General features: G+C 38.8%; 1 protein-coding gene across 2 annotated transcripts in view; it reads left to right on the plus strand.

The window, feature by feature from the left end:
* The window catches only part of CSTPP1 (centriolar satellite-associated tubulin polyglutamylase complex regulator 1), a 227,959-nt gene that overhangs the window by 57,699 nt on the left and 146,673 nt on the right, over nucleotides 1–23,587 (plus strand). For both annotated transcript variants that reach the window (XM_049891061.1, XM_049891060.1), the window contains exon 2: nucleotides 6,011–6,113. In XM_049891061.1, the coding sequence (XP_049747018.1) occupies nucleotides 6,011–6,113 (103 nt within the window). The remainder of the gene's footprint in view (nucleotides 1–6,010; nucleotides 6,114–23,587) is intronic.

The raw sequence follows: 23,587 nt of genomic DNA on the forward strand, positions 1-23,587 counted from the left end.
TATCTTTGAGTTCGAAATTGTAGCTTCTACTTGCTCAGTTCTGCTCCTCTGACTTTCTACTGAGTTGTCTACTTATGTAATTTTATTGTTAATCTTCTGACTTTCTGATTGCTGCCTGTCCATGGATTTTTCCAGCTTATTAAACTCATTATGTTCCTGAACAATCTTTCTAATTTCTTCAGTTGCTCTATCTGTGTGTTCTTTGGCTTGTTCTGCGTATTGTCTCATTTCCTTCCTGATGTCATGAAGGGCTCTGTATATTAAACTTTTGTATTCTGCAACTGGTAATTCCAGGAATGCACTTTCATCTAGAAGATCCCTGGATTCTTTGTTTTGTGAGCCTGTTGAGGTGATCGTGGTCTTTTTCTTTATGTGACTTCATATTGACTTTGTCGGCAAGCCATTAATAAGTTATTGTATTAGTTTATGCTTGCCTACTGTGTTGTAGCTTCTTGCTTGGTTTTGTTTTGGTATACCGCTATGGGTTGCTTGAGTGAACTAGCTTGATTATTTTCACCTTTGGAGCTCTGATGTCCTGTCCCCAGATGCCTAGAGCTGTTATCAGGTGTATCAGTCTAGGAGTCCATTCAGTTTTCTAGTATGAATTCAGCTCAGGTTTCCAGGTAGCTGATCATCAAGTGTGTGGTACAGGCTCTGTCCTACAGTCTTAGAGGGGCAGTGGTGATTGGCATATATACTGGTATCTGATTGCAGCAGGAGTCACTCTCTGAACAAGGCAGGGGGCTGAGCACCGACTTCCGAATGTCTCTGACGAAAGCGCATCCCTGTTCCCTAGAGCATGCAGGTGGGTGGGTTCTGCAGAGGGACCATGGGCACCCAAAGTTTTTGGGTGTAAGGATTGGGAGGTACCAGTTATCTGTAGATCCCTGTTGCAGGTAGCTGGGTGACCTGAGTGGCACTACCAGTCCTTAGGTCCCTGATGTGGGTGAGGACCTTGTTTAATAGGCAAAGCAATGTCAAACATCAAACATGCACCTCTCCACCACACAGCTGAAATGGGTGGAGTCTGCCAGCAAGGGCCTATTCTCCCGATATAGGCCCATACAGGTCCATGCAGAAGGGAAAGGTGCTCAAAGTCCATAGATGGTTTATACCTGGACAGGAGCTGCTTCTGTCCTGAGCTCCCCCGGTTAGTGGAGCTAGCAAATTATCTTTTCCCCCAAATGCAATTTTTTTCCTTCCCCAAGACCGGGAGGATGGCTCTAGGTGCTCAACAGTGCCTATCTCAGGCCCAGGGAATTCAGCCACTGAAGCTGGTTTGTGGGGGTGGGGGGGGGTGGGGGGGGTGGGGGAGCATTAAAATATACCCAAGTACTTAGCTTTTGCCAAGAGCACCGTTCTCCTCAGGTTCCAGAGGTGTGAGTAGGCTGTGTGGCTGGCTGCATCTCCTTGAGGAAACTGCAGCCGAACACTGGTACCAGCCCACCACCACCGCTTGGGGAATGGTGCCTGAGGGCTCCCTGCAATTCACGTCCGGTAACTCCTCTCTGCTTCTGAATGGACTCTTCCACCACCTGCCCCTCAGTTCATTTTCTAAGCTTGCCTCTGAAGCTCAGGGCTCCCAGCTTGTCACAAATATACTCGTTTCACTTGTTTTTTCGAGTCTTTGTTGTAAAGAGGGCTCGCCGGAAGCGTCTGTCTATTCCGCCATCTTGGCTCCGCCTCTGGTAGGTACTATTATTGTTCCAATTTTAGGGAAAAGGGCATAAAGATTAGATAACTTGCCTAAAGTCATACAGCTAGTAAGTGGCAGAACAGGAAATCAAATCTAGGTCTGCCTGACTGCTAAACCCATGCTCTTAGCCACTGCAGTAAATTTCTATTCTGTTTTAATCTATAGAGTCAGCCTGTAGCAATAAAAACCATTTAAAATACCAAACCTATTTCAATCAAGTCAATTCTGACTCATAGTGATCCTATAGGACAGAGTAGAACAGCCCCATAGGGTTTCCAAGGCTGTAATCTTTATGGAAGCAGATTGCCACATCTTTCTCCTGTGAAGTGGCTGGTGGATTTAAACCACTGACCTTTGAGCTAGCAGCTGAGTGCTTTAGCCATCAGGGCTCCTCAAAAATAAAATTAAAAAAAAAAATGTATATATATATATATGGTCATTAATATGTTACCTTTTGTATGCATGGAGCATTTTCTGAAGAATCACTTTATTATCAGATAACTTTAGTATCGTACCCATTTTCTAGCTAGAGAGACTATGGTATAGAGATTAAGTGATCAGTATGAGGTAATTCAACAGAACGATGAAGTTTCCTATCACTTTTACCTTCACTTGCTAGGTTTATATAAGGATCACACCGTGTTTACTTACATTTCACTTAGGTTTTCAGTACAGCTTGATGAGTTATAAATGCTCATCTCAGCGATGCTGTCTGCACAAGACATGGGTGAGTATGGATTTCAGGACAATAGAGCCTTATTGGTGCATGTTGGAAAACCTAATCCTGATCTTGTTGTGGAAGTCACGGCAAAGCAGAAGAGGAGAAGCCAATCTTAAATGTTTTGCCTTTTCTAAAAGGGCAGCTAAGGTGCCCAGGTATCTCTGCCCTCAGGGGTGCAGGTGTGCAGTTTTTCTTCTTTAATCATTCACATAAATTAAAGCCTATTCCTTTGGATTTAAAAAATAATATAAAACGACACCTTCCATGTTTTATTGCTATGCAAGAGCTTTGAACTTCTGTCTCATTGAAGTTTGATAAACTGTAAGGATTTTCCAGGGCTGGGTGGTGCACTTAACCACAGAGGGAACATGGGACTGATAAGAGCTGCAGGTGAAGGAAACCACCAGGGAGCAGCAATTAGAGTGCCTCTCACTTGGCTGGTGTGAGATTCTCCACTGAAAGGAACCTTTCCCTACCTCTGTGGAAGGTCCTTCTCTTCTCCCATAGATAAAAAGAGCACCAATGCTTTCTGTTTCCACTTTGTGTAGTAGGAATGGGTGGGGTGAACTTTGAAATATGGGGACAAGTTCTAACTTCAAATAAATGCTGATTGGCATGCACAGCTATGCAGGTGGGAGCAGGACACACACATATACATATAAATTCACATATACGCAAATGGGCCACATCTCTCAGGTGATTTTACTGTTAAATATTGTGCTCTGTGTAAAATAAAGATATTTACTTCCATAACTGATCCTGAAGTATTATGATGAAGCAGTGTGATATAGTGTTAAGAGCATGGATTCTTGGTATTAGACAAAACTTTGTTCAAATTCTGACTTCTCATCTTGATCATGAGCAAGTTACTTAAATTCTGTAAGCCTCAGTTCTCCCATTTGTAAAATGGAAATTAAAAACAACCTGTCTTGTATAATTGTGAGAATTAAATAAAATAGTGCGTGTAAAACACTCAGCACAGTATCTGGCACATAGTTGTTCAGTAAGTTGCACAGGTGCTCAAAAAGGTAGCTGCTATTAATATGATTATTATATGTAATATCAAACTCTAAACATCTAATTGGGAGATGAATGTTAAACAAGTATAGTCTTTTATTATTATTTTGTGGTGCAAGGTGTGTTTTCTAGAAAATTCCTCCTCTTTTTCTAGGACTACAAAAGTGCTTTGATTCTAACAGCTCTGAAAACATTTCTTCTGTAAAGGGCTTTCACACTGTCTTATAGTCCCTGGAGCTAGGGAGGAGAAGCAGCAGGATTTGCTTCTAAGTGGAGCTCTTTTCATTTCCACCATCAAAGGGAAAAACAGTCCTGTACTAGACTTTGGTAGATCTAAGTCATAAAAGCTCATATAGTCCAGGGAAGGAATCTTTTAGTAAGATCAGGATAAGTGGATAGAAGAAACCCATTGCTATCGAGTTGATTCCGACTCATGGTGACCCTGTAGGACAGAGTAGAAGCAGGCTGCGACATCTTTCTCCTGTGGAGCAGCTGGTGGTTTCGAACCAATAACATTTTGGTTAGCAGCCGAGCACTTAACCAGTGCACCACCAGGGCTCTTTGGGAAGAAACAGGGAAGGAGAATACAGAGTTGAAAAGATAGCTGATGTTAATATGTTAGTCTGGCCATTTTTTCTTCCACTGTAATATATACTTAATTATGACTGGTTTTTTTAAAACAATGCCAGAAATTGGCATGTATTATCTCACAATTCACTCTCAGTTTTGGCCATTACTTGGAGAAATAGTTTCCCAGTTGGATGAACTGTTGATGAAGCACTGGTTTTATTTTCACATCTTTTTGGGTGTTTGGGGAGTGTTTGCAATGGTTGATAGATGTTAGATTTGGGACCCACTCATATAGATAGAACAAATGTACTCATATATATAGAAGAAATCTCATGGAATGTATGCATGTCATTCATCTGGACTTTAGGTTGTAAAATGTGGTGAAACCTTAGGTGACCATTGTTAAATGAAGACTCAAGTACAGCTTACATTAAACATATTTGCTTTACAGGCTTCAATAGACTATCAGGACTTTAGGAATAGTTTTTTGAAGTACCCATTTTCATAAATATGGGTAACTCCCTCATATTTTCTGAGGGATGAAACTATGACCAAGAGGCAAAATAAAAACCTTGGCAGCAACTTCATGGAATTGCTTTTTGGCAGGATATTCATCACTTTTGGGTTTCTTGTTCTCAATGCTCCAAAAGAAGGTATTTTTCCGATTTATTTTGGATGGTAAATGGAAACACTGAGTCGGAAGCTTCTATGTGAAGTGTCCCAGAATATCATTGTCATACCTAAAGACAAACTCAGGGAAGGGGTACAAGCATTTGTTGAGCACCTACTGTATAAGAAGCTCTGGCCTATGTTCTTTACTGAAGTTGTGTCATTTTACACTACCAACAACACTTTGAGATAGGCTTTTAAGAAAATACATTATCAAGCATGTACACTGTGCCAGGCATTGTGATTTACATGTATCATCTAATTTAATTCTTACAACCCTGTTTTGTAGGTACTATTATTGTCCCCATTTTACAATGAGGAAATAGGTTTGGAGAATAATTGGCTCAAGATCACACAGCTAGAAAGTGGTGCAGCTGAGACTGGAATTCAGATCTCCTGCATTCCAAAACGCAAGTTCTTAACCAGTAGTTCTTAAACCATGGGGTGCGTAAGAAGCACCAAGAGTGCTTGTTAAAAATGACTGGTCTCCAATTAGAAATTTGAGGTCATTTTGTCTGGGATGGGCCTATAAATCTGCATTTTACCAGAGCACCCCATGTGATTCTGATCAAGGAGTTGGTTTACCATACTTTGGGAAACAGAATTATATTGCCTTCCACGTGTGAGAAAGAAGAAAACAGGTGCAGATTGTTAACTGCCCAAGATTAAGCTGCAAAGGCAGGGAGCCACAATTCAAACTCCGGTCTCTCTAATTGTAATGCAAGTCCATGATTAATTTCACACATTTCTCAGTCACAACAAATATAGAAAAGATGATTTCTAATAAATTGAATCACAGAGATTTCATAGTCTTATTATTTACCTTTTTAATATAAGGTTAATGAATTATGTATATACTAGTGCAGAAATTTTCATGGTACTTAAAATTTTTGAGTTTTTTTTTTTTTTTTTAAGAACAGAGTTTTCTTTACAACCAAGCCATCCATACTTCAGGCATGGAATCACTAACTCCCTGGTATGCATTTCTGAGTCATGCAGAAGCGTGGAAGAGGGTGGAAGGAGATGAAGAGAAAATTTCCAGGTTGTATCTGCTAAATGGTGCTAAAGCTTCGTTTTACCCTACTCTCATCACCTAAATGAAGAATGAAGGGTTGATGCTAACAGCCAGTCAGATGGAAGTAGATCACGTTCTGCATCATCTCCCATTCTACCCTTTGAGACCGTAACTCAGGGCCAGCAAGTTTGGTTTGCCTACGCTACACTTCCTAATGACGAGCTAGCACCTTGATTAACTTACATGGCATCCTACTGAGATTGGGAGAACTTTTATGTTTTTATCTCTCTCACTTTGTTTCCCTCTTGCTTTTTATTTGCAGCTCAGCGACATGTCCTTACGTACATGGAGGATGCTGTGTGCCAGCTGCTAGAGAATAAGGAAGATATTAGCCAATATGGCATTGCCAGGTTCTTCACCGAATAGTAAGTGCATGAATGCTTTGCCAGTAGGGTGAGCCCAGACGAGGTACTTGGAAGCAGGCAGAGTACATGAAGAATAGAGCAGGACAATGCTGATTATATAGTGGCAGCGAATGCTTAGTTTTGGTAGGTTGGCTGAGGACTGCCCAAACATGTTTTGGAGCATGCCTATGGCGCAGCTAGTTTTGTCCAGTGGTGTGTCTCATGAATGATTATGACTACGGTAGCTCAACAACTGCTTGTTTGATCTATTAGTTCTGCTTCTTTAGGTTCCTCTTATAATTTTCAACTTTCTCCTTTATTCAGAATATTCACTCTGATTTCCCTTAGTTGGTGTTCCTTTTAGCCTCTGTTTTTCATGGCTTGCTTCTCTCATGGAAATGTTTAGGGTGGTGTTCCTCTGCAATTTTCTGATTACAGGTTGTTGTCTCGATAACTTAATAATTTAAGAGTATTTCTAGAGGCAGAACATCTTTCATAGATATATCTTTGAAGGTTCATGCTTCTTTCTACTCCAAAAAAACAAAAACAAAAACAAACCCATTGTTGTCTAGTCTATTCTGACTCATAGCAACCCTATAGGACACAGTAGAACTGCCCCGTAGGGCTTCCAAGGAGCACCTGGTGGATTCAAACTGCTGACCTTTTGGTTAGCAGCTGTAGCTCTTAACCACTACAAGACTCAGGGTGTGTAAAAGTTGAAGAGATTGCTACTTATCATTTTTGAATATCACACAACTGTGTTTAGGCTGAACGTGATAACCACTTTAAAACACCTTGATCTTCATGAAAGAATGTGCTAAAGAAATGCAAAGCATTATTTCTACCACCAATATTCCGTCACTATATAATCATTCGAGTTCTCTTTTCTTTTTTGCTGGTTTGTTAGGAATATTATAAGAAAGGAAGAGTAAATCTTAAGGATTCCATTTAAAATGAATCATGAACTCAAATCTATCCTCACTGAAAATAGACTTTTTCCTTTATATTCCTAAGAGGATCCTTGGAGATCAGATGACTGTTCTAATGGCCTAAACTTGGATTGCTGTTAGGGGAATTCTTGACTCTATCTCACTCTTTTTCTGATCCGTAAGTCTTGTAAATAAAATCCGGATTTCTTATAGATTGGAATTTCAAGTTCCTGGGAAAAACAGGATTTCTCGGAGCACAGCTGGTCCTCTCTCCCAGTCTTCTAAAGGAGGATGAAGTAGAGAAAGGAATCGTACTTGTTTTCATGGTGTTGGCTGAAGCAAATGAGGTGGGCAGAGAATAAAGGCTGAGATTGAATAGCCTTGCTTGCTTGTACATAACTGACAAGCCTACGGGTAAAATTTCTAGGCCATTTAATGTGTACCAGCGCTCTCCTGGCTCCTTGCCAAGTGAAATATGACTCTTCTGGGGGCAATGCTTCTTCTTGGCTTTTTTCTTTTTTTCATTTTAAAGCCCTTCCCCCTCAATCTCCTTTATAAGTCTTTTCCTTATTACACTGGTCCTTTAGGGTAGACATCATTTCTTCTTCATCTTTGCATTCCCAGTGCCTGCCATGATACTTAGCATATAATAGGTATTAGGTAAACATTTGTTGACTCTACAACTGTATATATATTTTAAGTTATTGTATACTATTTATTCTTATTCTTGATCTTGTTAATAATGACTTTCTCTTGTTTTTGATTCTTTTTGATAAAGCCATTTAACAAGCTGTATTATACCATATGGGTAGCAAAAGTGAACCCCACTAGTCTATGTAACTGATAACTCTAAAAAGCCAATAGTAAGTCTTATAACAGCTTCAAAATGCTATTGACTGTAGCTTTTATCAATCAGTACACTGTTAAAAAAAAAACCTTAAGATTTTCCACAGGGCTGATAGAATTCATGTTGCCAAGTTAGCTGTTTCTTATCCTCAGGAAACTAAAAATTATGTAATGTGTATGAGTGGCACATACCTGACACTTCCTAACTCTAGGATACCAGATTGGCCTGGTGCAAGTCATTTTGAGAATCTCCAAAAATCTTCAAAAAAAAAAAAAAAAAACACTTGCGAGGTATGGATGTATGATGGAATAGGAAGTAGTATTTGGTAGATAAGACCTGAATGGTAGAAGCTTCTGATTTTATTTTGATTGCATCTGAATTTGATTTATCTAGTGAAAATCCTTCTCTTTCAGGGCTCAGTTTTCTATTGATTCCAAGGAAAAGCATAGTAAAATGAAAAGAACACTACCCTAGAAGGAAGAAGAACTCCTTACTCTTATAAGTCCTAGCTTGAGAACCTTGGGCAAATTTCTAAATTTGTCTGGGCTTTAGCTGCTGCATCTTCAAGATGGTTATGATAAAGCCTTACTTGCTAATAACAACACCTGTAGTAATACAGTTATAACAGGCCACTACAACAATTCTTTGAGGTAGGTATTACTATTATCTCTATCTTATAGATGAGGAAACTGAGGCTCAGAACGGTAAAAATAGCTTCTTCAAATTCACAAGTGACAGAATCAAGAATCAAGTCTGGTTTGCAAAATTACCAGGCCATTATTTACCATTCCAAGTCACTATACAGCTTAATGCTGGTGAAAGCCTAACCGGGTATTTTGAGATTTCATCTAGCTGTAATTTCTACAGTTCTTTGAATTCTCCCTTATGAACTACATTCCACAAAGCATATCACATAGCCTTATTTGGTGACCTCTGTTCATTGCCATTTAAATGTTTAATATTGACTTTTTGGGGGATACAATTGGAGCTTGCTCTAAACAGCAAGAAGCCTGATTTTTTTTAAACATGTTAGCTATATACTTTCAACTCTAAGTTTCAAGTTCACACCTTGAGATTTTCATACATCTTTCATACATCTAATGATGGGCAATTTACCTTTAAATGATGATAAAAATATTCTTTGAAATTGTCTTTTGAAGGCTTTTCTGCTGATTTTCTCCTTAAATTTGCTTGCCCTCTCAACTGTGCTGTCACCCTTGGTTTTTGGTGTTTTCTAGTAAGTCAGTGATTGTTCCAGCAAATCTGGGTAAGCTGTAAACATGAGTAGCTGAGCTGTACTGTGTGTGTGTCTGTAAGATTGTGAGCTCTTTAGATTGTATTCTTCTAGACACTTTTGAAAGAAGGCTACTAAATCCCAGAGGATTTTCTTTTATGTTATATGCAACCCCTACCTCTGAATGCTGTCCTATAACCAGTGGAAGGTAAAAGGAGTTAATATTTAGAGATGCTACTCTAAGAATAGACTGAGAGTCAGCACCTGGTCAGGACCTTTGAGGAAGTACATCCAAGAAAAGGAGGCTAGTGTGGCTGTAGCTTAGAAACCACAGCAGAGTGTGACTAGGCTATTGTGGTAAAGATAAAATGAGAAATGTGGCTTTTTAAGACATTGGAAAATAATGATGAGAGGAACACAGGCTGAAATCTGAGAATTCCTATCAGAATTGGAAACCATTCCTCACAGGCTGTATTGATAGCTACAACACTGTGGCATCAGGGAGCTTGACCTTCACACGCTAATATAGAAAAGAATGATACTCCATGGCCTTAGTTCGTGGGCCTAGGAGAGCCCTTTCTTATGATCAACTGTCTTATTTTTGTTTTTTTAAATGACGTTTTAGCTTCTTGGTGAAATTTTCACTATGACCATTTTGGTTGCAAGGCAAAGAAGTACACAGGTTACCTTCACTGGTGGAGATTTATTTTAAGAATACATGAGAGCCTATCATATATACTAGGCAATGGGGATATAATAGTGAACCAGACAACTAAAGACCTTGTCCTTAGGGACCTAGTGTTTTAGTGAGAGAGATAGTCCACGAACAAGTACCCTGATGATGATAATTGTATCTAATAGTTAAAAAATACTTATTATGTGCTATGTACTATTCTAAGGGTATAAAATTTAATCCTCACAACACTATGAGTTAGGTATTAGTATTTATCCTCACGTTACGCGTTAGGAAATTTTGACACACAAAAGTAACATTACCAAAGCTACATAGCTGGTAACTTTAAAAAGATAAATAGCAAGAAAATAACCAGAGTAATGTGATGTATGGGATGGCCAGGAAAGGCTTCTCAGAGGGGATGGTATTTGAGATGATATTAGCTCTGGAAACCCTCCCAGTCAGAGAGATAATAAGTTATCTTGGCTTATGTGACCCACACTCTCTTTGTTCACATTGATTTGCTAGGCTTTCTGTGTTTGAGGAATATAATTTGATTCCATTTGCTGTTTGTCAGTATGGAGTACCTTTAATAGGCAGTGTTCCTAGAAAGCTACCTCATGGGCAGTTGACCTCCCTCATCCCCTGCTCATATATAATAATTAAAAGTAATAAAATAATTAGTAATAAAAAGTATTTGTACTATCTAATATATAATACAGAAACCCTAGTGGCATAGTGGTTATGTGCTATGGCTGCTAACCAAAAGGTTGGCAGTTCGAATCCACCAGGCACTCCTTGGAAACTCCATGGGGCACTGCTACCCTGTCCAACAGGGTCGCTATGAGTCAGAATCGACTTGACAGCAATGGGTTTTTTTTTGGGGGGGGTGGTGTTTAATATATAATGCAAATGTGGAGAAGGAAATCTTTCTTAGTTTTTAGGAAAGGAATGTTAACACTTTCATTCTGATACATATTAATCACCAGAATTTGGTTGGAAAGTTGCATACCTTTTTTATATGCTCTTGTTGTAAAAGGTGTCAGTATCAAATTCCTTTTTTATCATTTTGATTAGAAGAAATCCATGAAATGTGAATTTCATTCATTATTGGAGGAAAAAAGGAACTATTAATAGTAAAAAAAAAAATTAATAGTACAAATTTGTAAATCACTTAAAATGTACCTCTAATGAAAAAAATCTGATTATAAAATATGTATTGTTTTTTCTTTTTTTTTTCCAAGTTGGAATTTTTCATTGTGCTTTAAGTGAAAGTTTACAAACCAAGTCAGTCTCTCATACAAAAATTTGTATACACCTTGCTGTATATTCCTAGTTGCTGTCCCTCTAATGAGACAGCACACTCCTTCCCTCCACTCTCTATTTTCGTGTCCATTCAGCCAGCTTCTGACACCCTCTGCCCTCTCATCTCTTCTTCAGACAGGAGCTGCCCACATAGTCTCACGTGCCTACTTGATCCAAGGAGCACACTCTTCACCGGTATCATTTTCTATCCCATAGTCCAGTCCAATCCCTGTCTGAAGAGTTGGCTTTGGGAGTGATGTCTTAGGCTAACAGAAGGTCTGGGGACCATGACCTCTGGGGTCCTTCTAGTCTCAGTCGGACCATTAAGTCTGGTCTTTTTACAAGAATTTGGGTCTACATCCCACTGCTCTTCTGCTCCCTAAGGGGTTCTCTGTCAGGGTAGTCTTTGGTTGTAGCTGGGCACCATCTAGTTCTTCTGGTCTCAGGCTGATGTAGTCTCTGGTTTATGTGCCCTTTCTGTCTCTTGGGCTAATAATTACCTTGTCTTTGGTGTTCTTCATTCTCTTTTGCTCCAGGTGGATTGAGACCAATAGATGCATCTTAGATGTCCACTTGCTAGTGTTTAAGACCCCAGATGCCACTGTCCAAAGTGAGATGCAGAATGTTTTCTTAATAGATTTTATTATGCCAGTTGACTTAGATGTCCCCTGATACCATGGTCCCCAAACCCCTGCCCCTGCTACGTTGGCCTTCAAAGTGTTCAGTTTATTCAGGAAACTTCTTTGCTTTTGGTTTAGTCCAGTTGTGCTGACCTTTCCTGTATGGTGTATTGTCTTTCCCTTCACCTAAAATAGTTCTTATCTGCTATCTAATTAGTGAAATCCCCTCTCTGTCCCTGCCTCCCTCCCTCCCCCCCTCGTAACCATCAAAGAATATTTTCATCTCTGTTTAAACTCTTTTTCGAGTTCTTATAATAGTGGTCTCATACAATATTTGTTCTTTTGCAACGGACTAATTTCACTCAGCATAATGCCTTCCAGATTCCTCCACGTTATGGAATGTTTCATGGATTCACCATTGTTCTTTATCAATGCATAGTATTCCATTGTGTGAATATACCATTATTTATTTATCCATTCATACATTGATAGGCACCTGGGTTGCTTCCATTTTTTGCTATTGTAAACAAAGCTGCAGTGAACATGGGAGTGCATATATCAGTTCGTGTAAAGGCTCTTATTTCTCTAGGATATATTCCAAGGAGTGGGATTGCTGGATCATATGGTAGTTCTATTTCTAGCTTTTTAAGGAAGTGCCAAATTGATTTCCAAAGTGGTTGTACCATTTTACATTCCCACCAGCAGTGTAGAATTGTTCCAGTCTCTCCACAACCTTTCCAACATTTATTATTTTGTGTTTTTTGGATTAATGCGAGCCTTGTTTTTTTTTGTTGTTGTTGGAGTGAGATGGAATCTCATTGTAGTTTTGATTTGCATTTCTCTAATGGCTAATGATCGCGAACATTTCCTCATGTATCTGTTAGCCCCCTGAATGTCTTCTTTAGTGAAGTGCCTGTTCATATCTTTTGCCCATTTTTTAATTGGGTTGTTTGTCTTTTTGTGGTTGAGTTTTAGGAGAATCGTGTAGATTTTAGAGATGAGGCACTGGTCGGAGATGTCATAGCTGAAAACTTCTTCCCAGTCTGTAGGTGATCTTTTTACTCTTTTGGTGCAGTCTTTGGATGAGCATAGTTGTTTGATTTTTAGGAGGTCCCAGTTATCTGGTTTCTCTTTGGCATTTTTAATAATGTTTTCTATTCTGTTTATGCCATGTATTAGGGCTCCTAACGTTGTCCCTATTTTTTCTTCCATAATCTTTATCATTTTAGACTTTATGTTTAGGTCTTTGATCCATTTTGGGTTAGTTTTTGTGCATGGTTTGAGGTATGGGTCTTGTTTCATTTTTTTCCAGATGGCTATCCAGTTATGCCAGCAGCATTTGTTAGAAAGACTATCTTTTCCCCAGTTAACTGAAACTGGGCCTTTGTCAAATATCAGCTGCTTATATGTGGATGGATTTATATCTGGATTCTCAATTCTGTTCTGTTGATCTATGTAACCATTGTTGTACCAGTACCAGCCTGTTTTGACTACTGTGGTGGTATAATAGGTTCTAAAATCACTTTGCCCATTTTTTAATTGGGTTGTTTGTCTTTTTGTAGTTGAGTTTTTGCAGTATCATGTAGATTTTAAAGATCAGGCACTGATTGGGAATGTCATAGCTAAAAACTTTTTCCCAGTCTCTAGGGGATCTTTTTACTCTTTTGGTGAAGGCTTTGGATGAGCATAGGTGTTTGATTTTTAGGAGCTCCCAGCTATCTAGTTTCTCTTCTGCATTGTTAGTAATGTTTTGTATACTGTTTATGCCATGTTTTAAGGCTCCTAGCATTGTCCCTGTTTTTCCTTCTGTGATCTTTATTTCTTTAGATTTTGTATTTAGGTCTTTGATCCATTTTTAGTTAGTTTTTGTGCATGATGTGAGGTGTGGGTCTTGTTTTATTTTTTTGCAGATGGATATCCAGTTATGCCAGCACCATTTGTTAAAGAGACTGCCTTTTTCTCATTTAACTGACTTTGGGCGTTTGTCAAATATCAACTGCTCATATGTGGATGGATTTATGTGTGGATTCTCAATTCTGTTCTGTTGGTCCATGTAAGTGTTGTTGTACCAGTACCAGGCTGTTTTTGACTACTGTGGTGGTATAATAGGTTCTAAAATGAGGTAGAGTGAGGCCTCCCACTTTGTTCTTCTTTTTCAGTAGTGCTTTACTTATGCGGGGCCTCTTTCCCTACTGTTTGAAGTTGGTGATTTGTTTTTCCATCTCATTAAAAAATGTGGTTGGAATTTGGAACGGAATTGCATTGTATGTATAGGTGGCTTTTGGTAGAATAGACATTTTGAAAATGTTAAGTCTTCCTATCCATGAGCAAGGTATATTTTTCCACTTATGTAGGTCCCTTTTGGTTTCTTGCAGTAGTGTCTTGTAGTTTTCTTTGTATAGGTCTTTTACATCTCTGGTAAGATTTATTCCTAAGTATTTTATCTTCTTGGGGGCTACTGTAAATGGTATTGATTTGGTGATTTCCTCTTCCTTTTTGTTGCTGTAGAGGAATCCAACTGATTTTTGTATGTTTGTCTTTTATCCTGATACTACGCTGAACTCTTCTATTAGTTTCAGTAGTTTCCTTAAGGATTCTTTAGGGTATTCTGTGTATAAGATCATGTCATCTGCAAATAGAGATATTTTAATTCTTCCTTACCAATCTGGATGCCCTTTGTTTCTTTATCTAGCCCAATTGCTCTGGCTAGGACCTCCAGCACAATGTTGAATAAGAGTGATGATAAAGGGCATCGTTGTCTGGTTCCCAATCTCAACGGGAATGCTTTCAGACTCTCTCCATTTAGGGCGATGTTGGCTGTTGGCTTTGTATAAATGCCCTTTACTATGTTGAGGAATTTTCCTTCTATTCCTATTTTGCTGAGAGTTTTTTTATCATGAGTGGATGTTGAACTTTGTCAAATGCCTTTTCTGCATCAATTGATAAGATCATATGGTTCTTGTCTTTTGTTTTATTTATATGATGGATTACATTAATTGTTTTTCTAATGTTGAACCATCCCTGCACACCTGGAATGAATCCCACTTCATCATGGTGAATTATTTTTTGACATGTTAAATTCTATTGGCTAGAATTTTGTTGAGGATTTTTGCATCTAAGTTCATGAGGGACATAGGTCTGTAATTTTCTTTTTTTGTGGTGTCTTTACCTGATTTTCGTATCAAGGATATGCTGGCTCCATAGAATGAGTTTGGTAGTATTCCGTCCTTTTCCATGCTCTGAAATATCTTTAGTAGTAGTGGTGTTAACTCTTCTCTGAAAGTTTGGTAGAACTTTGCAGTAAAGGCATTCAGGCCAGGAATTTTTTTTGGGGGGGGGTAGTTTTTAAATTACCTTTTCAAACTCTTTTTTTGATATGGGTTTGTTTAGTTGTTCTACCTTTGTTTGTGTGAGTTTAGGTAGCTAGTGTGTTTGTAGAAATTCATCCTTTTCTTCTAGGTTTTCAAATTTGTCAGAGTACAATTTTCGTAGTAATCTGATATGATTCATTTTATTTCCGTTGGGTCTTTTGTAATATCACCCATCTCATTTCTTATTTGGGTTACTTGGTTCCTGTCCTGTTTTTCTGTTGTCAGTTTGGCCAATGGTTTATCAATTTTGTTGATTTTTTCAGAGAACCAGCTTTTGGTCATCTTAACTGTTTCAGTTGTTTTTCTGTTCTCTATTTCATTTAACTCTGCCCTAATTTTTATTATTTGCTTTCTTCTGGTGCCTGAGGGTTTCTTTTGTTGCTCTGTTTCTATTTGTTCAAGTTGTAGGGATAATTCTTTGATTTTGAGCCTTTGTTCTTTTTGTATGTGTGCATTTATTGATATAAATTGACCTCTGAGTACTGCTTTCTCTGTCCCAAAGGTTCTGGTAGGAAGTGTTTTCATTCTCAGTGGATTCTATGAATTTCTTTATTCTATCCTTAATGTCTTCTATAATCCAATCTTTTTTGAGAAGGCTATTGTTCAGTTTCCAAGTGTTTGATTTCTTTTCCCTGCTTGTTCTGTTATTGATTTCTACTTTTATGGCCTTGTGATCAGAGAAGACGCTTTGTAATATTTTGATGTTTTGGAATCTGCTAAGGCTTGCTTTATGACCTAATATGTGGTCTGTTCCAGAGGATGTTCCATGTGTGTTGGAAAAGAAAGTATATTTGGCAGCCATTGGGTGGAGTGTTCTGTATATGTCTATGAGGTCAAGTTGGTTGGCTGTGGCATTTAGATCTTCCGAGTCTTTATTGAGCTTCTTTCTGGATGTTCTGTCCTTCACCGAAGGTAGTGTGTTGAAGTCTCCTACTATAATTGTGGTGCTGTCTATCTCACTTTTCAATGCTGACAGAGTTTGTTTTATGTATCTTACAGCCCTGTCATTGGGTGCGTATATATTTAATATGGTTATATCCTCCTGGTATATTGTCCCTTTAATCATTATATAGTGTCCTTCCTTATCCTTTCTGATGGATTTAACTTTTAAGTCTATTTTGTCAGAAATTAATATTGCCACTCCTGCTCTTTTTTGATTGTTGTTTGCTTGATGTATTTTTTTCCATCCTTTGAGTTTTAGTTTGTTTGTGTCTCTAAGTCTAAGGTATGTCTCTTGTAGGCAGTATATAGATTGATTGTGTTTTTTTATCCATTCTGCCACTCTCTGTCTCTTTATTGGTGCAATCAGTCCATTTACGTTCAGTGTAATTATACACAGGTATGAGTTTAATGCTGTCATTTGATGTCTTTTCTTGTGTGTTATTGACAGTTTTTCCCACTTAATTTTTTGTGCTGAGTAGCTTATGTTTATATATTGTCTTTTCCTCTTATTCCTTGTTGTTGATTTTGTTTCTGCTGAGCCTCTATTTTTTTCTTTTATTTTATTTTGATGAGTAGGATTGTTAGTCTTCTTTGTGGTTACCTTAATATTTACCTGTATTTTTCTAAGTTTAAATCTAACTTTTATTTCTTTATATCGCCTTGTCTTCCTCTCCATATGAAAGATCTATGACTACATTTCATCGTCCCTCTTTATTGTTTTAATGTTGTCTTCTTTTACATAATGACATTGCTGTTTCCCTGCTTTGAGCTTTTTTTTTTTTTTTTTGCATCTTGATTTATTTTTGTGATTTCCCTATCCGGGTTGACATCTGGTTGCTCTGTCCTGTGTTCTACTCTTGGCTTGGTATCTGATATTACTGATTTTCTAACCAGAGAACTCCCTTTAGTAGTTCTTGTAGTTTTGGTTTGGTTTTTATGAATTCCCTAAACTTTTGTATATCTTGAAATGTCTTAATTTTGCCTTCATATTTGAGAATTTTACTGGAAATATGATTCTTGGCTGGCAATTTTTTTCCTTCAGTGCTTTGTATAAGTCATCCCATTGCCGTCTTGCCTGCATGGTTTCTGCTGAGTAGTCCGAGCTTATTCTTATTGACTCTCCTTTGTAGGTGACTTTTCATTTATCCCTAGCTGCTCTTAAAATTCTCTCTTTATTTTTGGTTTTGGCAAGTTTGATTGTAATATGTCTTGGTGACTTTCTTTTGATATCTACCTTATGTGGAGTTCGATGAGCATCTTGGATAGATATCTTCTCATCTCTCATGATATCAGGGGAGTTTTCTGCCAACAAATCTTCAACAATTCTCTCTGTATTTTCTGTTATCCCTCCTTGTTCTGGTACTCCAATCACTTGTAGGTTATTTCTCTTGATCAAGTCCCAGATTATTCTTAGGACTTCTTCATTTTTGAAAATTCTTTTATCTGATTTTTCTTCAAGTATATTGGTGGCAAGTGCTTTATCTTCAGTCTCACAAATTCTACCTTCCACTTCCTCAGTTCTGCTCCTCTGACTTTTTATTGAGTTGTCTAATTCTGTAATTTTATTGTTAATCTTCTGAATTTCTGATTGCTGTTTATGTATTCTTGCAGTTTATTAAATTTTTCATTATGTTTTTGAATAACCTTTTTAATTTCTTCAGCTGCTTTATCTGTGTGTTCCTTGGCTTGTTCTGCATGTTGCCTGATCTCCTGCCTGATTTCTTGAAGAGTTCTGTATATTAATCTTTTGCATTCTGCGTTCGGTAATTCCAGGAAGGCACCTTCGTCCAGAAGATCCCTCGATTCCCTGTTTTGAGGGCTTGTTGACGTGATCATGGTCTGCTTCTTTATGTGATTCAATATTGACTGTTGTCTCTGAGCCATCTATGAGTTATTGTATCTCTTTATTTTATGTTTGCTTATTGTATTCTAGCTTCTTTCTTTGTTTTGTTTTGATATGCCCCAATAGGTTGCTTGAGGGAGCTAGCTTGATTACTTTTCGCCTCTGAAGCTCTAACGTCCTATCGCCAGATGGCTAGAGCTGTTACCAGGAATATGAGCCTAGGAGTCCATTCACTTTTCTTGTATGGATTCAGCTGAGGTGCCCAAGTAGTTGGTCATCAAGTGTGTGGTACAGGTTCTGTCCTACAGTCTTAGGGGGCAGGGGTGGTTGGTGTAGGTACTGGTATCTGGTTGCAGCAGGGATTCATGCTCTGAACAAGGCAGGAGGCTGACAGCCATCCCCCGAGTGTCTGTGAAGAAAGCATATCCCTGTTCCCTAGGGCACACAGGTGGGTGGGTTCTGCAGACGGACCTTGGGCACCCAGTGCTTTTGGTTTTAAGGACTGGGAGGTACCAGTTATCCTTGGACCCCAGTGATGGGTGGCTTGGTGACCTGAGTGGAGCCACCAATCCTTAGGCCCCTGACATGGGTAGGTGAGGACCCTGTTTAATAGGCAAAGCAGTGTCAAACATAAAACACCCACCTCTCCACCACTCAGCTGAAACAGTTGCACCCTGCCAACAAGGGCCTAGTCTCCTGAAATAGGCCTGCACAGGTCCATGCAAGGAGGGAAAGGTATTCAAAGTCCATGGACCATTTATTCGTTGGCAGGAGCCACTTCTGTTCTGAGCTCCCCAGTTTAGTGGAGCTGGCCGATTATCTTTTCCCCAATTGTGAGTTTATACCTTCTCCAAGTCCAGGAGAATGGCTCAGATCACACAACAGGACCTATCTCAGGGCCAGGGAAATCGACAGCCACTGAAGCTGCCTTTGGGGCAGGGAGTGCAGTAAAATAGATGCAAGTACTTAGCTTTTGCCGAGAGCACAGTTCTTTTCTGGTTCCAGAGTTGTGAGTAGGCTGTGCGGCTGGATGTTTCTCCCTGAGGAAACTGCGGCTGATAAAGAGGCTTTTTTTTTTAAGTCTTATGAAAATATGACCCACTTCCTTTCCTAAGTAATCTAGAACAATCAGGGCATAAGCTTTCCGTTCTAAAGTTGGCAAATTTTTTTAGAATTATTCATCATTCAGCATTTAAGTCATGGTGCTTTGGGTTTTTTTGTGCCCATATTAATGGAGGAACAGAGATTTTGAGCAATGGGAAGCACATCAGAACAAACCAGGACTTCACTGATTTTCAGGCTTTCAGCTTTGAAAGAGGGATGGACTCAAAGAGACTTCTCTGGGCCATTTCTGCTCTATGTTTTCCCTACTTGTTGTTAAAGTGAGCCAAAATGTGGTGTGGTGAAGTAATGGTAACTAATCCTATTACAGGCTTCTTCAAAAGGGGTAGTGCTTCTTCCCCCTTCCCCTGCCTTTTTTCCATAGTTCAGTTCTTAGCTGAAGTTGACACATTGTAACAGAAAATAACCCATTTCTCATTGTCAGCATCTGGATTCTCATAGACTCAGATAATTTCCAGGAATAGATTTTGCCTTAAGTTAAAGCAATCCTGTCCTCACTGTTATTGGACCAGGCACTTCTGTTAAGACATCATTTGTGAAATCTATAGAGGATTCTGGTTCTTTTCTATTTTACCAGAGGTATGCTGTAGCAAAGGGACTATGGGGAGCCATAGTGGTAAGTTTAGAGTCATCAAAATCTATTTTGAAACTTTAAAAAGCCAGATTCATTGAGAATACAAGAAATGGTCTGTTTGCTTAGAATCCATCTCTCTTCTTCATTCCCTTCATGTTAAGATTACAGGAAACCATCCAGCAGCACTTGACCTGGTAACTGAGGAAGCGATTTCACAGCCCACTGGTCCCCTGGCTCATTTAGAAGTCAGAGTCAAAGGTTACAGAAGTAATAATTGGGCCCAGATTCTCCCTGTCAGGAAAGACCTTACCTCCCTAACCCCTGCCTTGTACAAGTTAAGAGAAATTTAGCTGTTGTGAAAGAGTGCACTAAGAAGAACTCCATCCTTGGCTGAAGTATTCTCAAAACCTAGTGATATTATTTCCGTCCTCATGGGAACTGCTTTTGCAGCTAGCTGATATGAAATATAGGTATAATTCTCCACACCAAAATATCACCCCTTAGAGAAATTACTTGATTTGTTTCCATCTATAAGTAGTGTAAAGGATCTTTACTTGGTCCAAGTTGTGATATTCCTTCTCCATTACCACTCTGATAATTCCCTGAGTTTTCCTCTGGCAACCAGGTAGATACACACAAATCTGAATGAATATATCAGGAGTGCCATTGGTTCTGTAAACTAGCTCATAAGACATTAAGAAGCTTTGCTTCATGGGCAATAGAACAATTTAAATTTGTTAGTGCTTTTAATTCCTCCCATAATTTGCTAAGAACTCTAGAAGATCCATAGTGCTGGCTGGCACAGACCTGGCACAAGAGCAGGAAAAAACGACACAGTCTTGCACCTTTAACCAGAAGGTCTTTCATAACTGGGATGGGGTAGAGAAGATAGAATGGGATGGGAAGGGATAGTTAGGATTTTGGCAGCCACACAAAGTTCTTCCCTCAGAACAGTGAAATGAAAGGCCTCTCTGCTCCTGTGATTTGCTGAGATGTTTGTCTGTCTCTTAGCGTCCAGCCCCATGGCAGGTACATCTTTGCAGTCAATGACTTCCCCACAAAGCAAATTGTTTCTCAGGATCCTTCACGAGGGGTCATATCCAACCAATTTCCTGTCAGAGGCCATAACTGTAATTCCTTTCTTCGACTACTAGATGTAGTTCTGACCAGCAAAGTGGAAACCATCTTATCAGAAAATGACATGAGCACTTAAATTTATTTTAGGACATGTTGGTTCCAGGATTTATGAGTTCCAGGGCTGCAATAGTAGGTAATACAATGATGAGAGAAGTTTAGGAAAAACCTTGTTTCTGGGGTGGCCATAGAAGCAGCCTTGAATTCATCCCTTTGTCTTTAAATAATATCAACAATAAATGTCTTTGTTAATGTCCTTGTGTTAAAGTTTTTCAGGTCTAGATCATCACTAGGAATACCTATCTCATAGGGTTGTCGTGCACGTCAAATGAAATGATGTGCAAAATATCTGACTATATGTGATTTGTTTTCATTAGGTCTCATTCCCCTTTAGCTCCAGTTTTCTGGGATTTTTGCTCCTCTCCTACCTTGTGGATCTCTTGGAAGGTGTTAGCCTTCCTCTTCTTTCTCTTTAAATGGCATTAGAGTTGAAGATCTTGAGGACTTTTTTTCTTTCTTGTTTTCTGAACACTTGTTGCTTACCCTGCATCTTATGTACTTTTTTGGAGGTTAAAAACATTTGATGATTTCCTGCATGACTATTAGCCACTTCTCTCATTAGTTCACTCAGAGAATAGCCTGAGAAGGCTTTTTAGCTTTTTGTTTTTTTTTTTTTTTACACCTATAAATCGTTTCCTCCCTTCCTGTCTATACCTTCTTTCTCTGGCTGCTAAGATTTAAAAAACTCAAGATATAATAGGAGACCTGAATCAGTCAAGTCTAACCAACTTGCATCATTCCTTCTCTTAGTTCTAGTGGTGCAGTGATGTGCTCAGGATAATGAAAAGCAGACATTCCCTGCTGAGGTCATTGCTCCTCATGCTGGCAGCCTGCTCCAGGAAGCTGTTTATCTGTGCTTGCTGCGCCAAGCTCCAGCCTCTGAACAGTTGGAATGCATTGAGAAACCACAGAGCCCAAAGAGAGAGCATTGCACAGGCAGTTCCAGGCAGGGAGAGGATATTTACACCACACAAGCTGCAGTTTACATATGTGGGGATAATAGCCCATTTGCACACTTTTATACTTCACCTTCTATGCAATGTATGTGCCCTCTCAGGGGAGTTTAACCAAGAGAACTGTACTGCTGTGTCCAAATTGCCCTGAAATGCTAATTTGCTGTGGGAAAAAGGTACTATAGAAAATTAGATGTAAAAAAACACCTTTTAAGGTAGTATTTATCTGAGTCAAATTTGATGTTTAGAGTCTTAAACTGTACATACCTGATCTCTAAAACATCAAAAAACTCTCTGCTTTTTGCATGATTTTTTCAACTAAATATTTTCCTTCATTTGTTTATCAAGAAATCAAATATTGTTATAGAGCTTCAGATGTGCCCAGTATCAGTAGGAATATAAGATATGGTCACTTGCCTGTGAGGAGATACAATCTGGTTGAGGAGACACAATCTGGTTGAGGAGACACAATCTGGTTGAGGAGACAATGCATAATGATAAGCAAACAACTAGAGAACAATATAAAACTTTATATAATGGCATTAAGTAGTATGGCCCAGTGCTCTGAAAATTGAGAGTAAGGAGAAGAAATAATGGGTACTATTGTTGTTATAGTTTTTTTTTTTTTTTTTATTGTTGTTAGATGCTGTTGAGTTGGTTCCAACTCATAGCAACCCTACGTACAACAGAACAAAACACTGCCAGGTCCTATGCCATCCTCACAATCGTTGCTATGTTTGAGCTCATTGTTGCAGCCACTGTGTCAGTCTGTCTCTTTGAGGGTCTTCCTTTTTTTCGCTGACCTTCTGTTTTACTAAACATGATGTCCTTCTCCTGGTCCCTCTTGATAACACATCCAAAGTATGTGAGATGAAGTCTCGCTATCCTCACTTCTAAGGAACATTCTGGCTGTACTTCTTCCAAGACAGATTTGTTCATTCTTCTGGCAGTCCACGGTATATTCAATATTCTTCTCCAATACCTTAATTCAAAGGCACCGATTCTTCTTAGGTCTTCCTTATTCATTGCCTCATATGCTAGAATGAATAAGGAATGCATACAAGAGTAATTAAAAGGAGCCCTGGTGGCATAATAGTTAAGCACTCCACTGCTAACCGAAAGGTCAGTGGTTTGAGCCCACCAATGGCCCTGTGGGAGAAAAGACCTGGCAGTCTGCTTCCATAAAGATTACAGCCTATGCCACATTGTAGGAAGGGCAACTAGGGTCACATAACAATGTGTGTATAAGTTTTTGTATGAGAAACTGACTTGAATTGTAAACTTTCACTTAAAGCACAATAAAAGAAAAAAAAAAGAGAACAGTCTAGAAAACCCAGTGGGGGAGTTCTATTCCATCCTGTAGGGTCACTATGAGTTGAAATCAGTTCGACTGCACACAGCAACAACAACAAAGTAGTTAAATTAGGCATCATAGAGAAGTTTGTCTTGACCTGGAAAGGTGAGTAGAATTTGGATAAGCAAAAAAGAAAGGAGATGTATTTTTATATGAATGAAAGCACTGTAGCATACTGGGTAAGACCACAGACTTTAGAGTCAGATAGATCTATGTTTGAGGGCCCTGCCACTTACTAGTATGTGATCTTGGGGAGTTTGCTAAGCCTCACCTATAAAATAGAGGTAATTCCATAATGAGTATCTAATAAATGGTAGTTATAACCACTGTTGCTGTTTATTCAACAAGTATTTACTGAGTACCTACATGTTAGTATTGTATGCACTGAGGATACAGCAATGAACAAAACAGACAAAAAAATCCCAACCCTCATGGAGCTTCCATTCTGAAACTATTTCATCTTTTTTTTTTAATATATAATAATTTTAAACTTAAGAAAATGTCATAAAAAATAATAGAGCTCCCATGTCCCTT

The sequence above is a fragment of the Elephas maximus genome, chromosome 7 (assembly GCF_024166365.1).
Source record: "Elephas maximus indicus isolate mEleMax1 chromosome 7, mEleMax1 primary haplotype, whole genome shotgun sequence".
NCBI lineage: Eukaryota > Metazoa > Chordata > Mammalia > Proboscidea > Elephantidae > Elephas > Elephas maximus.